The sequence below is a fragment of the Ramularia collo-cygni genome (genome assembly GCF_900074925.1).
Source record: "Ramularia collo-cygni strain URUG2 genome assembly, contig: RCC_scaffold07, whole genome shotgun sequence".
Classification (NCBI taxonomy): domain Eukaryota; kingdom Fungi; phylum Ascomycota; class Dothideomycetes; order Mycosphaerellales; family Mycosphaerellaceae; genus Ramularia; species Ramularia collo-cygni.
Genome location: NW_019716261.1, coordinates 106,257 through 125,104, shown reverse-complemented (window position 1 = coordinate 125,104; position 18,848 = coordinate 106,257). Strand labels below are relative to the sequence as shown.

Below are 18,848 nucleotides of genomic sequence, written 5' to 3'. Positions count from 1 at the left end.
CTGCAACGACCTGCATGGCTGTGCCTCTTTGATCGACATAGGTCCACCATCCCCCGGAATCTTCTGGCGCCGGTCCGCGCCTCCCATGACGGGAGTCTTTTAACTTCACTGCGATTTCTGGTATACTTCGATGCGGGTTTGTTTTCTGTTGACTTCTGAAACTTTTTGGATGTCAAGCGTCTTGCGGCTGCTCATTGACGGCGTTGATGTTCAAAGCAGCACGCATTACTCCATCGGTTGGAAGGCCGCGCTCTTTCCTTCTGCAGCGTTGCGGCACAGTATCAGCAGTGGAGTGGGGTTCGAGGTGCCCTCGGGTATTCTTGGGGCGATGTGATGCACGCTGGACGTTGTCACATCTTATCCACAGAGCCATCTCAAGGCTAGCGAACTCGCGCTTGAGGAGGCAGAAACTACATGGAGTACCAGCTCATCGGGTGCGGGCAATGCATGCTTGGATGCTCTCACATCTGTTGCATCGCCTTCCAGCAGCCGGTGAGTTGGCGCTTGAGCAGGCATATAGCACGCCATGCGGTATCGCATTGGAGGAGTGAACATCCACACATCACCCTTGGCCCACTTTGCATTGCTTGGCATTGTTTCGAGTGCTCAGCCTACGCTTCACAGCCCGATCAAGATGTGCGGTGGTGTGTGGCTCGCGTGGACATTCTTTGCTCTTGCCGACTAGAGGAGCTTCGCCAACTGCTCTATTTGAAGCAAAATMCGTCTGACCTGGTATAAATACTAGTCATTGCAGCACAAAGGCAGATACCTCTATAAGCGACGCTTCGATATCGCTCGCAACTATGAAAACGTCATCGATTCCTGCCCTCAGCTTGCTCCAGAGCAAGGCCCAAGTCGAACTTTTGGACGCCATCGACAAACTTCGTGCGCATGGACTCTCTGGCACACTTGACTTGCCCCAGCTCATTGTTTGTGGCAAGCAATCATGCGGCAAAAGCTCGGTCTTGGAGGCCATATCACAAGTTCGGTTCCCCGTGGCGGATACCACTTGTACTCGTATTCCCACAGAACTAGTGTTGCGCAAAGCAAATACCAGTGGCGTAGAGGTGAAGCTGATCCCAGCACCATCCAGGACCGAAGAAGCGAGGAATATAATTAGTGAATTCTCGATCCATGTGTTTAGCGACGAACGGAACCTTGAAAACATCATTAAGCCAGCCGAGGAATTTCTTCGTGCCGTCGACGGTCATCCCAAGCACCATTCCCGATTCTACGAAGACAGACTCCAGGCCGTTGTCTATGGTCCGGACCTTCCCTCCTTGACACTTGTAGATCTTCCAGGTCTTGTTCAGACTCGGGAGTGTGGCACAGAGAACATTGAGATAGTTGAAAGGGTTGTGAGATCATATGCGAGCGAACAGAATAGCATCATTCTCGCTGTTATTGCCGCGGACGATGATGTCGCAAATCAGGGAGTTCTGGAGCTGGCAAAGTCATACGATCCAGAAGGCGTTCGCACCCTCGGGATCTTCACCAAACCGGACAAAACAGAAGCCGGATCACCAGCAGAAGCCGCTGCGATTTCGTGCGCTCTGAACGAGTCGTTTCGACTCGGTCTCGGCTGGCACGTACTCAAGAACCGAGAGGGCCACGCGCACCGTAACGACACAATAAAACAGCGCAACGAAGCTGAAGATGCCTTCTTTCGTACACGTCAGTGGAAAGCAATACCGGAAAGTGCTCGTGGCTCGAGTGCGCTACGGAAGCGTCTGGGTGATGTTATCGTCCAGGCCATCCAAAGGAAACTTCCGGCACTGGACGAAGTCATCCAGAAGAAGATCGCAGTTTGCAAGCACAACCTACGAGAGCTTGACGGAGCATTGAACCACGAAGAAAGCCGACGATTAGATCTCACTTGGATCAGCGTAGAGGTGGAGAAAATTATCAGAATGGAAGTTCAAGGTATATGCAATGACAAATTCATTGAGGATACCACGAACACAAATGCTCACAAATGGCGACTACGAGCTCAGCTCCGTGAGATTTTGTATAATTTCGCCGACCATATACATCTTTACGGCATGATGTTTACCATGACCTTGGACTGTCCTTATCAGCTGCCCTCAAAACCCGCGAGTTTCTTCGAGATACCGGTTGTCTCCGCCGCCACCCACCGTGCTAATCTGGTGAGAACTTCGGAGCTAGTAGGAGCGGTTCGAGATTACCTCAAACACAACCGATGCTGTGAGCTACATGGATTGGCATCTTCAGCAGCCGTTGCTCACCTATTCAGAGTACAGTCATCGCCCTGGAAAGCGATCTCAATTCAATACGTGGATATTTGCTGGAATACGGCTAGGGCATTCGTAGTTCAAGCCCTCAGGCATGTCGCGCCTCCTCACATAGCGCAAGCGATCTTATCTCAGCTTGTCGACGCAGAACTCGAAGGCATTCGATCAATCCTCAGAGCTAAAGTGGAAGAGCTCTTGAGACCTTACAACAACCGCAGGTTAGTTGCTTCGAACCAGAAACAGTGGGAAGCCAAAGTGGAGGAATTCCTCTTACTTCATGGATCCCACAATATTTCAAGATCAGATGTTGCGCTACAGGCACTGGCAATCATGGATTCATACTACAAGGTGCGTATGATCCCGTAGGATACTCACCAGCCGCTAAATAATGCAGATCACCTTGCCTACCTTTACGGAGAATATCGCGACCCTCGCCATCGAAAACTGCTTAATCGATGGCTTGTCGAACATTTTTACCACAACGACGGTAAAAAGTCTGAGTTCGGAGGCTGTGCATAGCCTAACCCCTGAGTCCTTGGAGGCCGCGCGCTCAAGATCGTCTAACGAGGAGCGCCTATCCATGCTGAACGCCATGTCGGCAATCATAAAGAGACACTGTGTATGATTCAAGATCATTGAGCGTGTGCTCGCTTACATGGGCCCCGGGCATGAAAGCCAATAGCTGACGAAGACCATCGTAGCTGGATTCCTATGCCTCTAGCCTACTAGATAGGTTCTCACTTTGACTTCGGTAGATCTGTGCGATATTGCGTTTCGTCCGTCTTTTTTATTTTCTAGATCTATGTGAGAATCCTCAGATAGATGGATGATTCAGTATAAGACTCCAAACCTTCACAAGCAAATATCCTTGTTTGAACTCGCAGAGCGGGAAATCACCAGTCCATTAATCACTCGGCTTCTGCAATCTAGGAGTTCTTATTTATTCTTTTCGAAATCGCGGCACGAATCTTACGCTGGTCTCTCGATCATTCATTATGAACCGCTCCTCTGTAACTCCTAGCAAGCCGGTTGACTTCTCTGAATCCTAATCAACGCCTGATGAGGTTTTGCATGTGCGATTTCACAGCGGACGCTCGCTTTCAGGTCTACCTAATACCTCCGGCTCCATCCAGCAGTTCTGGGTCCGAGTCTTCATCTAGATATCGTTTTTGTTGTTGGATTATGAGAGATTTTCATCTATATTTTCGTCTTTTCTATTTTTCTTGTATTTTCTTTCTATCACTGTACATACATGTCTACGAATTACCTATCTCCTGAATATTCAGGTAGTTTCAACAGCTTGAATGCATGGATGACAAGTAAGCACAGATATTCTGATAAAAAGCTCTCGAAGGGTTGTCTCCTTCTTCTACCTTTCAGATAAACTTTCGGAATCGAACAGGCATCTTAGAACTATGTATGGGCTTTCGTCATGCGGGAGGAATACCCCTCGACAAGTACAAGTACCTTCCATAGAAGAGACGCCCCATCATTATTATTATTATTACATCGTCTGGCACCACTTCTACACTTCTTTTCTTTCCACCTCATAGCTCCTTGCACGAAAACGTCCCTTTTCGTGATTCCTCCCCCGAAAAGAAAAAAAACCCAGAATTCAGCTCCCCTTCCTTCTCCTCCAAAAACAAACAAAATTAAAAAGTCAAACCCCTCCAAAAACAAACATGGCTTCCATCAACAATAACAACACCAAGGAAAATGACAACAACACCAACGACCAACCAAAAACACCAACAACGACCGGCCTAATCCGCTTCACAACCCCCATCCCCCACCCCCCCGCCTCAGAACGCGCCTTCTTCGCCCAATCCCCCTCCACCCACTCCCCCCTCCTCCCCACCCCCCTCCACAACTTCCACCTCTCCTCCCTGCAAGGAATAATAACCCCCGGCCCCGCTGGTCTCGACATCCAAGGATTCACCTACATCCCTCATAAATTCTCCTCCCTTTCCGATGAAGATTTATTCGTGGGGAGGAATGTGGAAGAGGTGTATGCGAGGGAATGTATAGATTTCGTGTGTGGGATTACGGGGGCTAGGAGGGGGGTTGTGCATAATGTTGATTTTCGGTTGAAGGCTGGGAAGGATGGGGGGGAGTTGGGGAAGGGGGATGGGGAGGGGGAGGTTGTTGCGTTGAGGGGGAGTGAGGTTGATCGGGAGGTTGAGAAGTTTCCGAGGGAGGAATTGTTTGGTGAGTTTTTTACCTTATCTGCCTTTTCCTCCAAAATCTTTCCCGTCGTTGGTTCTGTCTTTCCTTTCCTCGAATCGATGGCGGAATGATTGACTCTCAGCACTTCACTTAACTCCACTTGATTTTCTAAACCTCTAACTAACCAATCCATCCACCCGGATGGAAAAATAGTAGGAGGACGCACATCCCCWCAATCCAGCCAAGAACCCTCTCGCATGGCCCACGTAGATGTCACGCTCGAAGGTCTCCGAGAAACTCTCCGCTACGCACGCAAAGATATGTTCGAAATGGCGCGTCCGATCTTCGAAGCCGAAGCGCGAAAATTGGCCGGCGAGCAAAATGTTAGGGTTCCGAGGTTTGCGGCTTATAGTGTTTGGGTATGTTTCCATCCTACCCCTATCCCTTATCTTCTCTTACTTGGAAGTCTGAGGTGGAATATGATATTAATAATGATTCCAGCGACCAATCTTCTCCCCCGTAAAACGAGACCCCCTAGCCGTGCTCGACAGCAGAACTCTCTCCCCCTCAGACATGACAAAAGTCTACCTCCGTCTTCCCTCTCAAATCTCCCCTACAGGAGATTACATTCTCGAGCAATGGCGCGCTTTACCCCCCAAAAACCCGGCGGAGCAGAAGTGGTATTGGGTTCCCGAACAGAAGCCTGAAGAGGTGTTGGTGGTGAAATTTTGTGATTCGCTGAGTGAGGAGGATGAGAGGGTTGCTGGGAGGTGTGTGCATGTTAGTCCGATTTTGGAKGGGAGGGAGGGGGAGGAGGTTAGGAGGAGTGTCGAGGCTAGGGTGTATGTTTTTTGGGATTGAGGTGGATGATCTTGATAATGATGATATTGATGGGATGAGAGAAAGCATGATGATGAGAAAGTTTTGGTTTGGTTGAGATTGATGTTGATTCTTCACACGATGCTACCTACATACGATGCTACCTACATACAGACAGGGAGATATTCTTCTGGCTGTGAAGAATTTCCATCCTTTGTCCGTGGTACAAGGCAAAGTGCTTCGATCGTGTTGGTGCGAAGCGATGAGGAGGCTACTTGCAGTCAGCATTTGTTGATTGTTGCCGGAATGGATCATAGTCGGGTGCATGTCCAAGCAGATGTGCTTTCGCCGGCTGGGGTTGGGAGGGTGGAGGGAGGATGGGTTCATCTTTCAACCTGCACCCCCATTCCCATTTCCCGCGGAGATGGAGATGTCACCTGCATTCTCCTTTGCAGCCAACACTTTTGCTTCATGGGCCAGCTTCTTCCGTTGTCGATTACTCAACGGCTGCTCCCCATTCGTGACGCCCTCATCCTCGGCCTTTCTCTTCTGCCCTCCATTCTTCTGTGCTTTGTCTCCATTCTTTTTCTTCTCTTTCACCTTCTCCACCACCTCCACCACCGCCGGCTTCTCCCCACCCTCGACGACATCCACCACGCCTCGATACCCGGTCCGCTTCAACTGAGCCTGCACCACGACACTCCTCGCCTCCTTTCCAATAGCCTCCACCCCTCGCTCCTGCCCCAACCCCCACACGGCGGCCAAATTAACAACATCCCACGGACCCCTCAACCCGGCCGCCCCGACCGCCGACTCACTGGAAATGAGAATGCCCCTCCCTCGCGTGGCTCGGATCAACTGCGTGGCATTGGAAATGACATTTCTCCTCGCCTGCGCATCGCCCATGATGCCCTGCGCATAGCAAATCTCAATCCTCTTCCCGGCTTTGATGGCCTCGCTCAGCATTTTGTACTTGAAAAAATACCCCAATCGTTGACTCAGATCGAGGGAAATGATGTCGCAGTCCAGGGAGGAGCAGGCGAGTTGGAGGGTGCGTTCATCGATGGGTCGCAGAGCGAGCACGTCGTATTGTTGGCCCAGTTGGGTGAGGCGCGAGTTGGGATGTGCCGTCGTGAGGGTCAGAGTCACTCGGCGGAGGATTTGGAGGCGTGGGGAGGGAGAGGAGATGTTGGCGGGGATTTGGCAGCGGATTTCGGCGGGGAGGGTGCCGGAGAGGGAAATGTTCAGGGCGATGATGTTGTAGCCCAGTTCTGCCGCAAAGGCCAGGGTCGAGGGGAGGGTAACATCGGTGGGAGAGTAGGGGATCGAGAGGTCGTAGAACATGGTGGGCAATGATCACATGTTGGATGTTGGTGTGGTGGTGGTGGTGAGGTCGAGTCGCGATCGACAATAAATTCACGCGGTTCGAACAGTCATCAATGTAATTGATGTCTATTGATGTGGTGCCCATCAATTGATGAAGAAGACCCCTCACCACCCACCAAGTTGGAACTGCCCGATAATTGGCTCTCACTTCTCTCCCGCTAGCTAAAGAGCTGAAGCCTGCATAGCGCAGCTCTGTCATGTACCCTGTCCCCCCCTCCCTCWCATCCCTACCTCCCCAAAACCCTAAAAAACCTACATCCCCTCATCATCTCCACACCAATAATCCCACCATGCAAGACCTAGAAGATTTCCCCTCCTCAGCAACAGTAACCTTTACAAAATCCCACATCACCACCACCTGGACCCCCTCCGACAACCTCACCATCCTACAATTAGCGGAACGCGAGGGTCTGAAACCTATTTTTGGATGTCGGAGTGCTGTGTGTGGGAGCTGTGAGGTGAGGATTACCAAGGGTCAGGTTTATGGACCTGAGGGGGATCGGCCAATGGGGATTTTTATTTGTCAGAGTCGGCCTGCTACGGGGGAGATTGAGATTGAATTGTGAGGGAGGTTTGTTGGGGAGGAGGTGGAGGTGGGGAGTGGTTGTTGGGGAGGATGGTGGAAGATGGAAGGTTGGGGGCCCCGTGTTGTAGTCGGAGTTTAAGCCGACGAGTGTTAACTAGGTATCTATCCATTTGTCGAAGTTCCTATTCTGCATCCAGGTTTTTGGTTTCGGTAGTGAGTGCTGCTGTTGCAAATATTCATGAAGTCCTTGTAGCTAGGTAACAGACTATACGCTGCTCGATCGCATGACGTATGTCTTCTAACGGTGTTAGAGGCGCGGTAGTCGTCGACCTCGTAGATGGAATGCTGCTAGCACTTCTCAGTAACCACTGAGCGACAGAAGTGATTGGAATGATCGGAGCGGTCTTCGACTTCGTCCGGAAAGATGGGGCTTCAAAGTCACCTACTATACTATACCATCCAATGCTGTGATCTCAGGGAGAAGTTCTCGAGTTGCGTGCTGCTTTGGTGTCGAAGGATATAGAGGAGGCGATCGGTAAGGATATGGCTCATGATCTTCTTGCTACAGTGGAGTTGGTGTCTCGGAACTCGTTTAATGGGATTCGGCTGGCTTCTCGGTTGCTGGTGAAATCGGGCTGGCAGTGGTCTGTTTGAAAAGTGAAAGGTTTGTAAATGGATATAGTTCGTTCAGTAGAGTAAGACTAGAGTGTCATGGTGATGTTGAAAGGAGACACAAGTATCGCATTGGCCCCCATTCTAGGGGGAAGCTCCCCCTACCGTCGACCGGCCCGCTCCTCCGGCCTATTGAACTATGTAATCTTTCGATCAGTATTAACGTGGGTAACCATTAGAGAATCCCGATATGGAATACAGTATCTTCTTTCGTTTTGCCATAGTGATTGGAGAAAAAAAAAAGAGGAAGCGATATTCTACCCCTTTTTGCTAAAGTTCAGTTCCTTGACTGTCGAAACACTTGCGATCACACGAAGTTGTGGTTACGTAGCAAGCACGTAGAGCCAAATGCAAGAAGCGCTGAGATCGTAGTTCGTGGTGTTGTCCGGGCGATGTAGAGACGTTGTTGATCTTGGTCGGTATATCTTCGTTTGCTCGATAAGAGCAATGACTGGGCCAGAAAGCGGCTGGAAAATTGCTGTGCTCTCACACACACCGTGGCGGCATAGTAATCGGAGGGAAAGCATTCGGAGGCACAGCAGTCTGAGTTGCTATAGTAGGTCGATCCGCTAATGTGCCGAACAAAAACTTGAGTGCAAGGAATCAGGCAGGATCCATGATCTGCTGTCGCTACAGGTTGAACCGAGAGCATTGGCAATATCGTTCACTAGACAAGACGGTAGTTCTGCTTGGCTTGTCGCTTTTTCCACGAAGCATAGAAGCATTGGAGAGCTACATGGCGGTTGTTAGCCATATGGTCTTTGGATGTAGGGAAATCTGACCTGATGAAATGGTCATGAGGCGACGTTCTATTCATGACCAATGGTGATTCTGCGCCGATCCAGTACGAGCGAATAGAGTCTTCCCTTAAAGTTCTCGTCAAGCCCTAAGGTACCTGTCTATTCCTGACTCGGTATCAACTCTGCTGTCTGCAGTCCCCGATCACACCCCATTGAGGCATTCTGGGGCATTCGCTCTTCCGCACAGGAGTGAAGCAGATCTACCATTAAAACATCCCGGTGGCATCCGATGGAAACCAGATCGACGTGAATTATTCGCATGGTCTACGGTATGCGTCAGCTTCGTGTCCCAAATCTTGATGCTCTTGGCTGTGGACTGTTGCTGTTAGCTTGTGTAGATACCTTCGTTCTTCATGGCATTACAGTAGAAAGGCATGGAGAGGTTTGTGGTTGTGCATCGATTAGTCGAAGTAAGGTATTTTGTGTTGTTTCTGAATGCCGGATTACACGTGCGAGTTGTAAGAAGCGAACGAAGGATTTGTGGATTGGGGATATGCTTTCAATCCGTCCTCGGCGAGGATTGAAAGCGTAAAAGGAGGTCTGCCATTCCAATATGCGGAATTCAAAGACCAGGTCCCAATGTGTGAGGAGACGGAGTGTGGCTCGGATAAAGACATGGTCAATAGAGCAAGGATAGGAATCTCAGACGAGGGTCTTCACCGACACATCCATGTCCCTTTCTTTTTGAATCTATAAGATCGAATCCATGCTTCCTCCCTGGTCTGAATACCACCTTGAATCCTACACTTGCATGCCGATATACTCTAAGTAAGATCCCTCTGAGCCTCTGTCGTGAACCAGATAACCGGCCCAAGAGATACGAGACATGATCCTCCAACCAAGAGCACATAGCTCAGAAATAACATAACGTATATCAAATTCGGATTATCATCATCATCATCCGAGCCCTTCAGATTAATTATCCAATAGTAGATAGCGACGATGATAGCGCAGTCCAGCGAGAGATCGAGTACGCCCGCTGTATCCCATACCTGACGATATCCCGCCTCGGATAACCTAGCCGCGATTGCTTCTCCTTCTTGAACTTGTACGAGAAGGGTGCAGAGTGGGTAGGCCATAATGAGGGGGCCTAGTACTTTATATGGCATAGATGTAGGCATAATCAGTCGCAGTCCGTAGGTGAAAGCGAAGAGGAGCCAGGCAAAGGATATGGTAGGACCGACGATGAATATTAGAAAGGTCCGCTTGGAGGCAATCAGGCGTAGGTTTCGAAGTTTCCTACTGGAAGGTTCCCTAGCTGGAGGCATCTTTGTATTCGACTTCGCGTGTATTGGGAGCAGGTCCGTGGGGGATGACAGTATGTTGTGTGGAATACTGCCGTTCTTACACCTCAGAGAGTCATGAATATTCCAAGCCTCTCCGTTCTCCGGGCCCGTTCGGTAAATCTCGTCCCGTACCCTGGAGTATAAAAGATTGTTCGTGGATAGTCGCAAAGTAGGGCCGTTGCTAGACTAACGGCTGATGTGAGAAAGCGAACTTATCAACCGGGTCCCATGAAAGTGCAGAGGTACGATCGAGCAGAGTTGCCGAGAGAATTCCTGAATTTGAATAGAAGTACCATTGACTAGGAAGAAGTGTCTCTCAACTCGAGCTTCACAGTCCGTGATTCCAGTTTACTGTACGAGTTGTACCTCCGGGGTAGTAAACTTCTCAGAGGAGTCGACTAGCAGTGTAGTCACCCGTTTCTTGAACTCCCCGCAGTAGGAAAAGGCCACAAGATGTAGGTAAAGCAGTCCGGTCTTGGCCCTCGTGTTGTAGTTCTTGAGCTTGAGTACGTCTTGCAGAAGGACTGAGGATAATATCGTCGGAAAAGGCGAGCTGAAAAGAAATGACCCAGAGATTGAGGTAGATGATCATATTCCATGTACCGTTCGTAGAAGAACAGAATAGTAGCTTTCCCACTCCCAGGCTCCAGCATACTGTCCGTTTATGAGTGGATGCGGTCGAAGCTTCCGTCACTGCCGGTTTAGTGCGGCAAAGCACTAGAGTGAAGTTTGTTGGGTTGRAGATCCTTCTTACGATTCGTTGCTTAAAATTGACACGAATCCCATGCAGGAAAAGTCTCGCTCCTCGGCGGCAACGAGGGATGGATACCACTTTCCTGCAAGTCGTTCCTGCACATTGGTCTGTGCTGTAAGCTCTCTTAGCAAAAAGCTTCTTCTCCTAGCAGCTTCGAGGGTGGGTACACAGAAGCTAAGAAACGCAGGCCTCCAAAAATTGACCACGAAGAAAGGGCTTGGTCATGACTTCAATCTTTGATCTCAGGCTGGAGGGAAGTGGGCGTACCCATTTTTATCAAGCACTGCCGGGGACGTCGGCGGCTTAGTTCAATCTTGATCTCGGATTGCTGCTGTTGCTGTGCCTCAGGAAACTTAATCCTTCTGTGGGTCCCCGAAGGCGCGAGTCCAATGAGAGTCGATGAAGACAACTTCCTGAAGAAGTATGATATTCTCAGTCCCTGCAACCTCGTGGGTTGCATTGATTCTGTTAGGAAGAAAGCCAAGGTGCAATCTATCAAGGCAAGCAAGATATGGTGCATCGATGGATGCACCGATGGCACCAGCAAAACCTCTACGTCGGGAACTCTCCGCATTCTGTTGCCGCTTCTGGGAATGATCGAGGAATCTTTGATAGCATCGAAACTACGAAGCCTCGTATATGAAGTATGCAATGTAACCTATCGATCCAGGCAAACCGTTTCGGGACAGCGACAAGCGTTGGATGCAACTCGTAGGATCCATCCACGCACACGTTGCAACTTCTCAAATCCTTTGATTGTTTCCAGATCATCGATCGATTGATCGAACGCCTAGATGGACACGGACACGGCAGATGCTGTCTGCTCAGCTCTTCAGGACAAAATCGTGTCGAGTTTCTTGCTTACACGAGCACAAATCGAGAAATGTCGGAATTCGAAAAGCACATTGAGGCTAGTCTCCAGAGTTGTGTGCTCTTAGAATAATGTCTTTTTAACTTCTGTGCAGGATAGGGCTGGAGTGAGGGCAGAATATGACCTGGAGCCAACCGTTCAACAAAGGGTGAGGTCTCAAAGCTTCTCCCGAAAGATCAAAGCGATCAAAAAGGTGGCCCTTTGCTCAAGCTCGAGACCTCTGAGATCCGCCATGAACTCTTCACTGTTGTCGCGGCAGCCGTGATGCTGGTGTACTGATGGCTCATGAAGGTAGGTGCATGCAATCGCGTTGGCCAGAAGCTCTCGAGCTGCATGTACGGCTACAATCGGGCGGCCACGGGTAGAATGCAAAGCTGATGATCGCGGGCCCAGCGTGCTTTCTTTAGTCGGAGACATTATGACAGATTATACTCTGTATACTAGTGCGGCACAGCAAAGCGAGTCTGCCTGCTTCTGATCCGCCAACGCTGAAGCTACAAAAAAGTTATCAGATTCTGGAACCGCTGAGCTTCCGGTGATGTGAAACGAATACACGCTGTAAGGAAAAGGTGAGTCGAGTTGTGCTCCTTTCTTTTACAGCATGTGAGGTTTTGGTGGGACGTTCCTTACTCTTCAGAATGCATACCAGCAAGTGTAAACATCGTTGGAGCCAACCCGGGCTGCGTGAACTCAGAGCAGGCTGACGTCGTTCAAGCTGCCTGCCGGCTTACCGTAGGAGTTGTTCGAGCGGCAATGTGGCCAATCATCAGACACTGTGCATGAGGCGAATTTTCGATGCTGAATGTTGATCACAGATCTGCCCTTCCACGGCTTGTTTGACTTTTGTTGATCAGCGTGCACTCTGCCTGGGGAAGCTTCGACATTGAGGTGTGAGTTCAAACCCTGGTCGTATTGCTCTGCTTCGATCTGGGTATCCAGCCAGATTCAGTGGTGGAGAACACGATACTTGAGAGTGTTGGATGGTAAGAATTTTCTTCGGATTGAAACACAAGTGTGCTGTCGCCAGGTGTTTGGAGAATCGATGAGGACGTCCAAGTCTGTTACAAGGAGTGCAACCCGAGGATGCCAGGTCTTGTGAGCGACGAGATTCTTTGCTCGTGTCCAAGAGTCAGCTTCTCATCCGAACCCCTTTTTAGTCTGTTGAACTCACGCTTTTCAGGGAAAAGCAACCGATGCTGAGTGCGGATTCAATATGAATTCCATTGGCTCTAGCTGCGTGGTGAGTTCTCTGCGTTCCAAATCAATGTCAACATATCTAATCATGACGATGATACAGTACTGCTGAAGCCACGAATCTTGTGGCTTCTCTAGATACGATCTGATGGCATCATGAGTGCATGTGATTTGGACGGTACAAATGCCAGGCAAGGGAGGTGTGATTTTGGGAAGCAGATGATAGATCGCCCAGACAGACATGTAAATGGTAAAGAAAAGAGACTGTACGCTCATATTGTATTCCTAAGCTTGTACAGCCTCGCCTCTTGGTATCAGCTTCATGAGATGCAATATTTGACAACTCAGCACATTCGACCATAGATGCATGAAAGCAAGCCATCCCGTCCGCTCTGGCCTATTGAACCATGTAATCGTTTGATCAGTACTCAGGTGGGTGACCACTGGGGAATCCCAAATGTTGAATGTCTCTCCTCTTTTTGTTTTGTTTTGCTCAGGTGTGGTAGTGGTGATCGAAACGGAGATTAGGGGGTCAGTGAAAATTTGCGAGGCTTGGCATTTGTTTTTCGGCACACACTAGCGCCTCTCAGCTGCAAATCAGTGCAAATCACGCCAATGCCCTGTTTTGGCTAGGATTAGAAGACTATCTCACCTCCTCCGATCACAAGATGGACACTCAATATCCATGTATTCCACATTAACAAAGCCCTACGAGAAGGTTGAGATGTTAATGGGCTTTGATCTAGTCACCGACGATACAGCACCGCGTATGGACAAAGCTTACTATACAGACGAGAGCCCGGTATATGTGTTCGAACCTGGCATTTTCCTCGGATATTGCGGTTATAGTCTCTTCCGAGCCGCTGATTTCAGGCGCTTCGCATTCTACTTGGAGGGGCTGTGGCAATTCGCATTGAGATGAAGATTGTTTGAAGCGAACTCCAATCGTTGCTGATACAGTGTGGCAAGGTGGTTACATCGTGATACTCTATCGTAACACATTCTTGTCTTCTTCCGGTACACATCTATCCGGCGGCTCAATATATCTCGCGAATATCTCCGCGCTCTCAGCAAGTAAAGCATAGAAAGATTCCCGATAAGCAGCATCACCAACCAACGAATCTAACAGCGCTGGGTCACGATCCAAAACTTGGCACTCAACCGTTTTCTTGGGCCCCTTTAAACATCCAAGAAGATCTGCCCGAATGGGCTTATCTGTGGTGTTGATTATTACTTCTATCCCGGCCTCATCCTTGAGTCCCTCAGCGTGATCCAACAAATCCGGAAGAGCGCCATCGATCCCAAAAGAAGCGCCAAGGCTAACAAGATGGCATACGCGTTGAAACAAGTCTATCTGCGAGCCCATTGTGGCGGTAACAACGATTCTGATGTCGTGGTTTGTTCGCCGAAGAAGCTGGATCAACGCGGCGGCGAGGTCCGTCTCGCCGCCGACTATGGCAATGCGTGCTCCTTGCGGTTGTGGGATATCGCGGCCTTGTAGGGGCCTCCTGGACGAGGGCAAGAATGTCATGTGGAGTTTGGCGGAGAGTATCATTGTCGCCGTGACCAAAGCACCTGCGTATGAGCAGGCTGCTAGATTTGACAAGGTCTTGGGAATGGCATGGACTCTCTCGGACGGAACTAGGATCATGTCCTGTGTAGCTTCTGGATGCTGCTGGAAAGAGGAGGGTTTGCCGAAGACGAGCGTCCGTTCGCCGGCGCGAACTGCGCTGACGGTAGAGCCCGTCTCCACGACGTACCCTGAGAATACCACGCTGCTCTGGACAGACTTTGAGCCGCCCAGGTTTGGCGCAAAGTGCTCGAGCGTCATTAGGACATGATCGGGTGACAAGACTACGCTTGATTGTGTGTTGCCGGCACACGCAGTCTTTACTTCAGCAGACACCATGGTAGAAGAACGTATCGACCGACGGAAAGCGGGAGGTTACTTAGAAGAAGCTAAGTGTCTTGGAGTAGATGATAGATGAGGTGATGTCCGAGTTGGAAGCCAAGGTTTCGTTGTAGAGGGCATGGTGAAGCATTTATCAAACTCAAATCCCCACTCTGTGCTGGCAGATTGTAACTAAGTATCGAGGTGGCGATCCAGTCAAATGAGCCTTGCTACGTATTTGCTTGTACTGCTTCCCGAGCTCGTCTCGCGATACTGGCATTACTCCTTGTATTGCAATTAGGTCGACAATATCGCAAAGCTGGCCATTAAGACCGTTGATTTGCTGTTTAGTTGGCATAAGAGATTCGGGTCAGTCCTCGGATCCAAATGCATCCATGAAACAGCCCTAGTATGTAGAGGGCGATTCCCCGCCAGGACCACCGATTGGGGGACAGTAGGCAAATGGGCTGATTCCAGTAATTAGCGATGATATCAGGGTCGATACGAGCAATTGGCGGATTCGGTTGCATTCTATCTGGGCCGCGTAAGATGCCAATTGTTATCGCTCCCAGGAACCGCGGTGCGAATTGGGGCTTTGAAAAAGTTGTACACAATGATGCCTTCACCTTTAGAGGATGCTCCGTCTGATCTCCGGTCAGACCTGGCGGGCTCGGACCTACTACAACCAGGACAATGTCGATACCAGGTCCAAAACAGCCTCCTGGTCTACGATCAAATCGACTTCGACCAATCAGTCCCTCATTAYGACCTCTATAGAGCCTGAAAACTTCCTTAACAGCGWCAGCAAGGACAATGGAAACCACGTCAATGGAAAGATAGGCAGCGTAAGAGTCCTGCCCACGTTTCTGTAGAGCGTGGGATTCCGCCGAACTGCTAAGAGCAAGATCTCCCTTGTCTACAGCGATCCCAGGAGTGCCATTAGATCCCTACATAATGGCTGGTGGTCGTCGATGCGCTCTCATGACCATGTTGGGGTCCCGAAACATCTCGTAGTACTCCACCATAACACTTATGAGCGGAACCTTGACCCAGCCGATCCTCTCATCAGTGATTCCGTCGATGGGCTCATACTCATTAGGATCCGGCCGTCGTCCTGCCCAGAGCGGGTCTTCACTTCGAGGAAGCCAGTTCTTGTCGATCAATTTCACCCAACCTGCATGATCGTCGTCGGATCTTGGCGGAGGGTGGGTGCCCAAAACAGATTTGAGCGCTTCTGTGTCAATTTGCACACAGTATTTGTAGCGCGGGGATCCACCCATGTTTGCTGTCGACTGCTCGGACTGAACTGCAGTCTCTGTCCAATTGCGAAAGTGGCGACGGATTGTTGGAACGTCCATGTTCTCAAATTGTTCTCGATCGTCAAAAATGGTCCAGGTCATTAGGTCCAAGACATCCTGGCCGTTGTAGTACTCCATACTATCTGCTGCCCACCAGCGTAGGCGACGCATACACTCCGCCCAGTCTGCATCGTTTTCGTAGGTCGTGCGATAGATAACGAATCCCCAGGTCTTGTGTCCATCGGCGTGGTAGCCGCGCTCGATACTGTCCGGAAGGCTGGATTCTGTTCTGATCATGGCATTCCGCGGAGARGGATTTGGTATAACACGATTTGCTATGCGTTCTCGTAGCCATTCAGCATCGCGGAGGGCTTCTTCGTCGGGAGCCATTTTCGGTATATGTTATGTTCGTGTGCAAAGATGTGTACTTTATTGTAGAATCTAAGAAAGTGAAGGCCTCGTAAGTGCGCTTCCTTGTTTGAATGTGGAGACCTTCTTTGTAAGCATTTTGCAACCAGGAGTGTTGTTGCCGAAAGTGTATCCCGTGACATAACAGGTTGAAAAGTAGTATGCTCGTATGGTCAAGTTATTGATCGTGCTCATGCTGCCTTGAACGAATGATCGTGATGCGTCATTCGGCAGTTAAATTCAACTTGGTTGCTCATGCCGTGATGTGCCAAGAGTTTGACCCCTTTTCGTGCGTTATCATCCGCCAGATTTACGTCACTTACACAGAGACCGGACCGTTCTCACCAGCGGAACTTGCGTTTTACTTTGCGTTCTCGCAATATATACAACTCAGTCTTAGTTTGACCCGCTGCCTCGAGCTGTTAAGGCTTAAAACCTTTGAGTCTAGCACTTGCACAATCACTATTCCTATTATGTGGATCTATAGACCCACTACATCGGACATCGGCTAGACCCAAGGCCGATCTACGGTGGACTTTTAGCGACTTCCCTGTAATAACGCGATCTAATATAGCTTAACGCCACTAAGTGGAGTAATTTCACACCTCGCTTATTAATTTAATTGCCCGTATAATTACATATAATAAACGTCGTTATTTGCTTATATATGTGTAATATTACCGTCCCGTTATTACTTAGTTACCGGTCCTAATATATTACGGGTTTCGGTTACCTATATTTTACTTTAATGCTACTATTATATATATACTTCTGCTAGTAACTTATTATACGCGTAAGAGTAATATTTATATACTATAAGACTCTTCCCTCTACCCTTCTACTATCTCCCCTAGTCCTCCTAATAACTACTATATTTAACACTCTAATTAGCACTCTTACTACCTATCCTCCCCTCTTTACTCTATTCTACCTCTCCGTATAATAACCGAGAAGGAAGTTCGCCGCTTCGGTATAGGCGACGTCGACCTATTAGATATATACTACTCGTCGGACGATAATAGTAATCTATACCTTATAGTTAACGACGGTAATATAAGTAAAGATAATCGCCTTACCTAGACGAGACTAACTAGTATAATCTAGCTTAAGACTAGTAGCCTCTATATTACTAAGGAATAGGCGGAGATAATCGATACGGAGAGTAGCTACGCCCTAAAAATTAAGAAGACCTAGGACCCGGCGAAGTAGATAATATTTAAAGACCGTAAGAATACTATAGACTCGATAATTATCTAGAGCCGGTTAGTATAATTACTTCTAATTAAGATCCGAGCATCCTTACTAATAGATTCGTAGCGGTAATATTATTAATTAGGAATATACCGCCTACTAAGGCCGGCCGATCCTAAATAAGAACGAGCGAAAAGAGGGCAGAGGCCCTTAGAAGGTACTCTTTCTCCGCCTTCCTCCTATATAAAGATGTTTAAAGCTAATAATAGTAGGAATGTATAAAATAGGAGTATATAATAGAGGGTGCCTATAGAAATTGCATCTAGAACAGTAAGAAGAACTTATACTCCGTAAACACCTTAAACGACCGTATCCTTAAGTATAAATAGAGCGAGAATGCTAGTAATAACCCTAATATAGTAGGTAATGCGGCAGATCCTTAGTATAAGGGTATAAGATTCCCCCGTAAGGTAAGTACGAAGGAGGCGAGCCGTAGTAAGGGAAAAGGTAAATAGTAGAGGCTATCTCCTCCTTTAAGTAGTATAATAGTACTAAAGTAGTTTCGGAGGTAGGTATAGAGCTAGCTCTAGAGCTTATTATTTCTTTCTCTCTTCTCTTTTCCTTTTATAAGATATTCTATTTCCTTTATAGAACTAAATTAATAATCGGAGTATATACCCTTTCTCTAGTACTATTATACGGCTACTATTTATAGAAAGAAGGGTTTTATCTCGGTAGAATGCAGGTGTCCCTTTTTATATACTTTATATTTACTTTGCTTATTTTCGAAAATAAGACTATATCGCTATTCCGCCTCTCGTATTCCTCGAGTATACTATTATTTCCTTTTACTATTATACGTATACTCCGTAAGGAGAAAGTATAAGATATTTATAAAATAGCTAAGTCCCCGTTTTATTTACTTTATATGTTCTCTCCTAAGTAATAATACCTACCGGGGAGCGAGCACGTATATTACGTATTACTTACTTCCGACCGGTATAAGTAGCATTAGGTGCTATTATATATATAAGGGCCGTGTAAGAGCCCTTATAATAACAGGATTAATAGAGGTAGCTAGATTAACTAACCTTAGAGAAGGGAGTATAATATAACCTAACTGCTTAGCGTAGGCTTAGCGCATATATAACTCCTACGCATAGCGTATATTTAACCTATAAGAATTAGTCTTATCTCTAATCGAGTGATTACGGGTGTCTAATATATTGCTACATCTTTACCCTTATAATTCTAATTCTTCTTCCTCTCTAAGGGTAGCGATCTATTAGATCCTAACGGAATAGCCCCTAGGCGCGCCGCCCGCGAAGCGACTA

At 48.4% G+C, this 18,848-nt stretch overlaps 6 protein-coding genes; 2 read left to right on the top strand and 4 right to left on the bottom strand.

Annotated features, from left to right (window-relative positions):
- Window positions 1-803: 803 nt before the first annotated feature.
- RCC_05010 (uncharacterized protein) lies at window positions 804-2,877 on the top strand (the record flags this gene model as incomplete). XM_023770286.1 has 2 exons in its annotated part: window positions 804-2,600; window positions 2,647-2,877. The coding sequence occupies 2 exons, from the start codon at window positions 804-806 to the stop codon at window positions 2,875-2,877; spliced, it is 2,028 nt and encodes a 675-aa protein (XP_023626054.1).
- A 1,057-nt stretch (window positions 2,878-3,934) lies between these two features.
- Window positions 3,935-5,279, top strand: RCC_05009 (uncharacterized protein; the record flags this gene model as incomplete). XM_023770285.1 has 3 exons in its annotated part: window positions 3,935-4,460; window positions 4,632-4,837; window positions 4,920-5,279. The coding sequence occupies 3 exons, from the start codon at window positions 3,935-3,937 to the stop codon at window positions 5,277-5,279; spliced, it is 1,092 nt and encodes a 363-aa protein (XP_023626053.1).
- Window positions 5,280-5,627: 348 nt separating this feature from the next.
- On the bottom strand, window positions 5,628-6,581 carry RCC_05008 (related to ribonuclease P complex subunit Pop2; the record flags this gene model as incomplete). The annotated part of the gene is made up of 1 exon (XM_023770284.1): window positions 5,628-6,581. The coding sequence occupies one exon, from the start codon at window positions 6,579-6,581 to the stop codon at window positions 5,628-5,630; it is 954 nt and encodes a 317-aa protein (XP_023626052.1).
- Window positions 6,582-9,385: 2,804 nt separating this feature from the next.
- RCC_05007 (uncharacterized protein) lies at window positions 9,386-9,889 on the bottom strand (the record flags this gene model as incomplete). Its single annotated transcript, XM_023770283.1, has 1 exon — window positions 9,386-9,889. One exon carries the CDS (start codon window positions 9,887-9,889, stop codon window positions 9,386-9,388), a length of 504 nt encoding a protein of 167 aa, XP_023626051.1.
- A 3,825-nt stretch (window positions 9,890-13,714) lies between these two features.
- Window positions 13,715-14,635, bottom strand: RCC_05006 (uncharacterized protein; the record flags this gene model as incomplete). The annotated part of the gene is made up of 1 exon (XM_023770282.1): window positions 13,715-14,635. One exon carries the CDS (start codon window positions 14,633-14,635, stop codon window positions 13,715-13,717), a length of 921 nt encoding a protein of 306 aa, XP_023626050.1.
- A 929-nt stretch (window positions 14,636-15,564) lies between these two features.
- RCC_05005 (uncharacterized protein) lies at window positions 15,565-16,305 on the bottom strand (the record flags this gene model as incomplete). The annotated part of the gene is made up of 1 exon (XM_023770281.1): window positions 15,565-16,305. One exon carries the CDS (start codon window positions 16,303-16,305, stop codon window positions 15,565-15,567), a length of 741 nt encoding a protein of 246 aa, XP_023626049.1.
- Window positions 16,306-18,848: the final 2,543 nt, after the last annotated feature.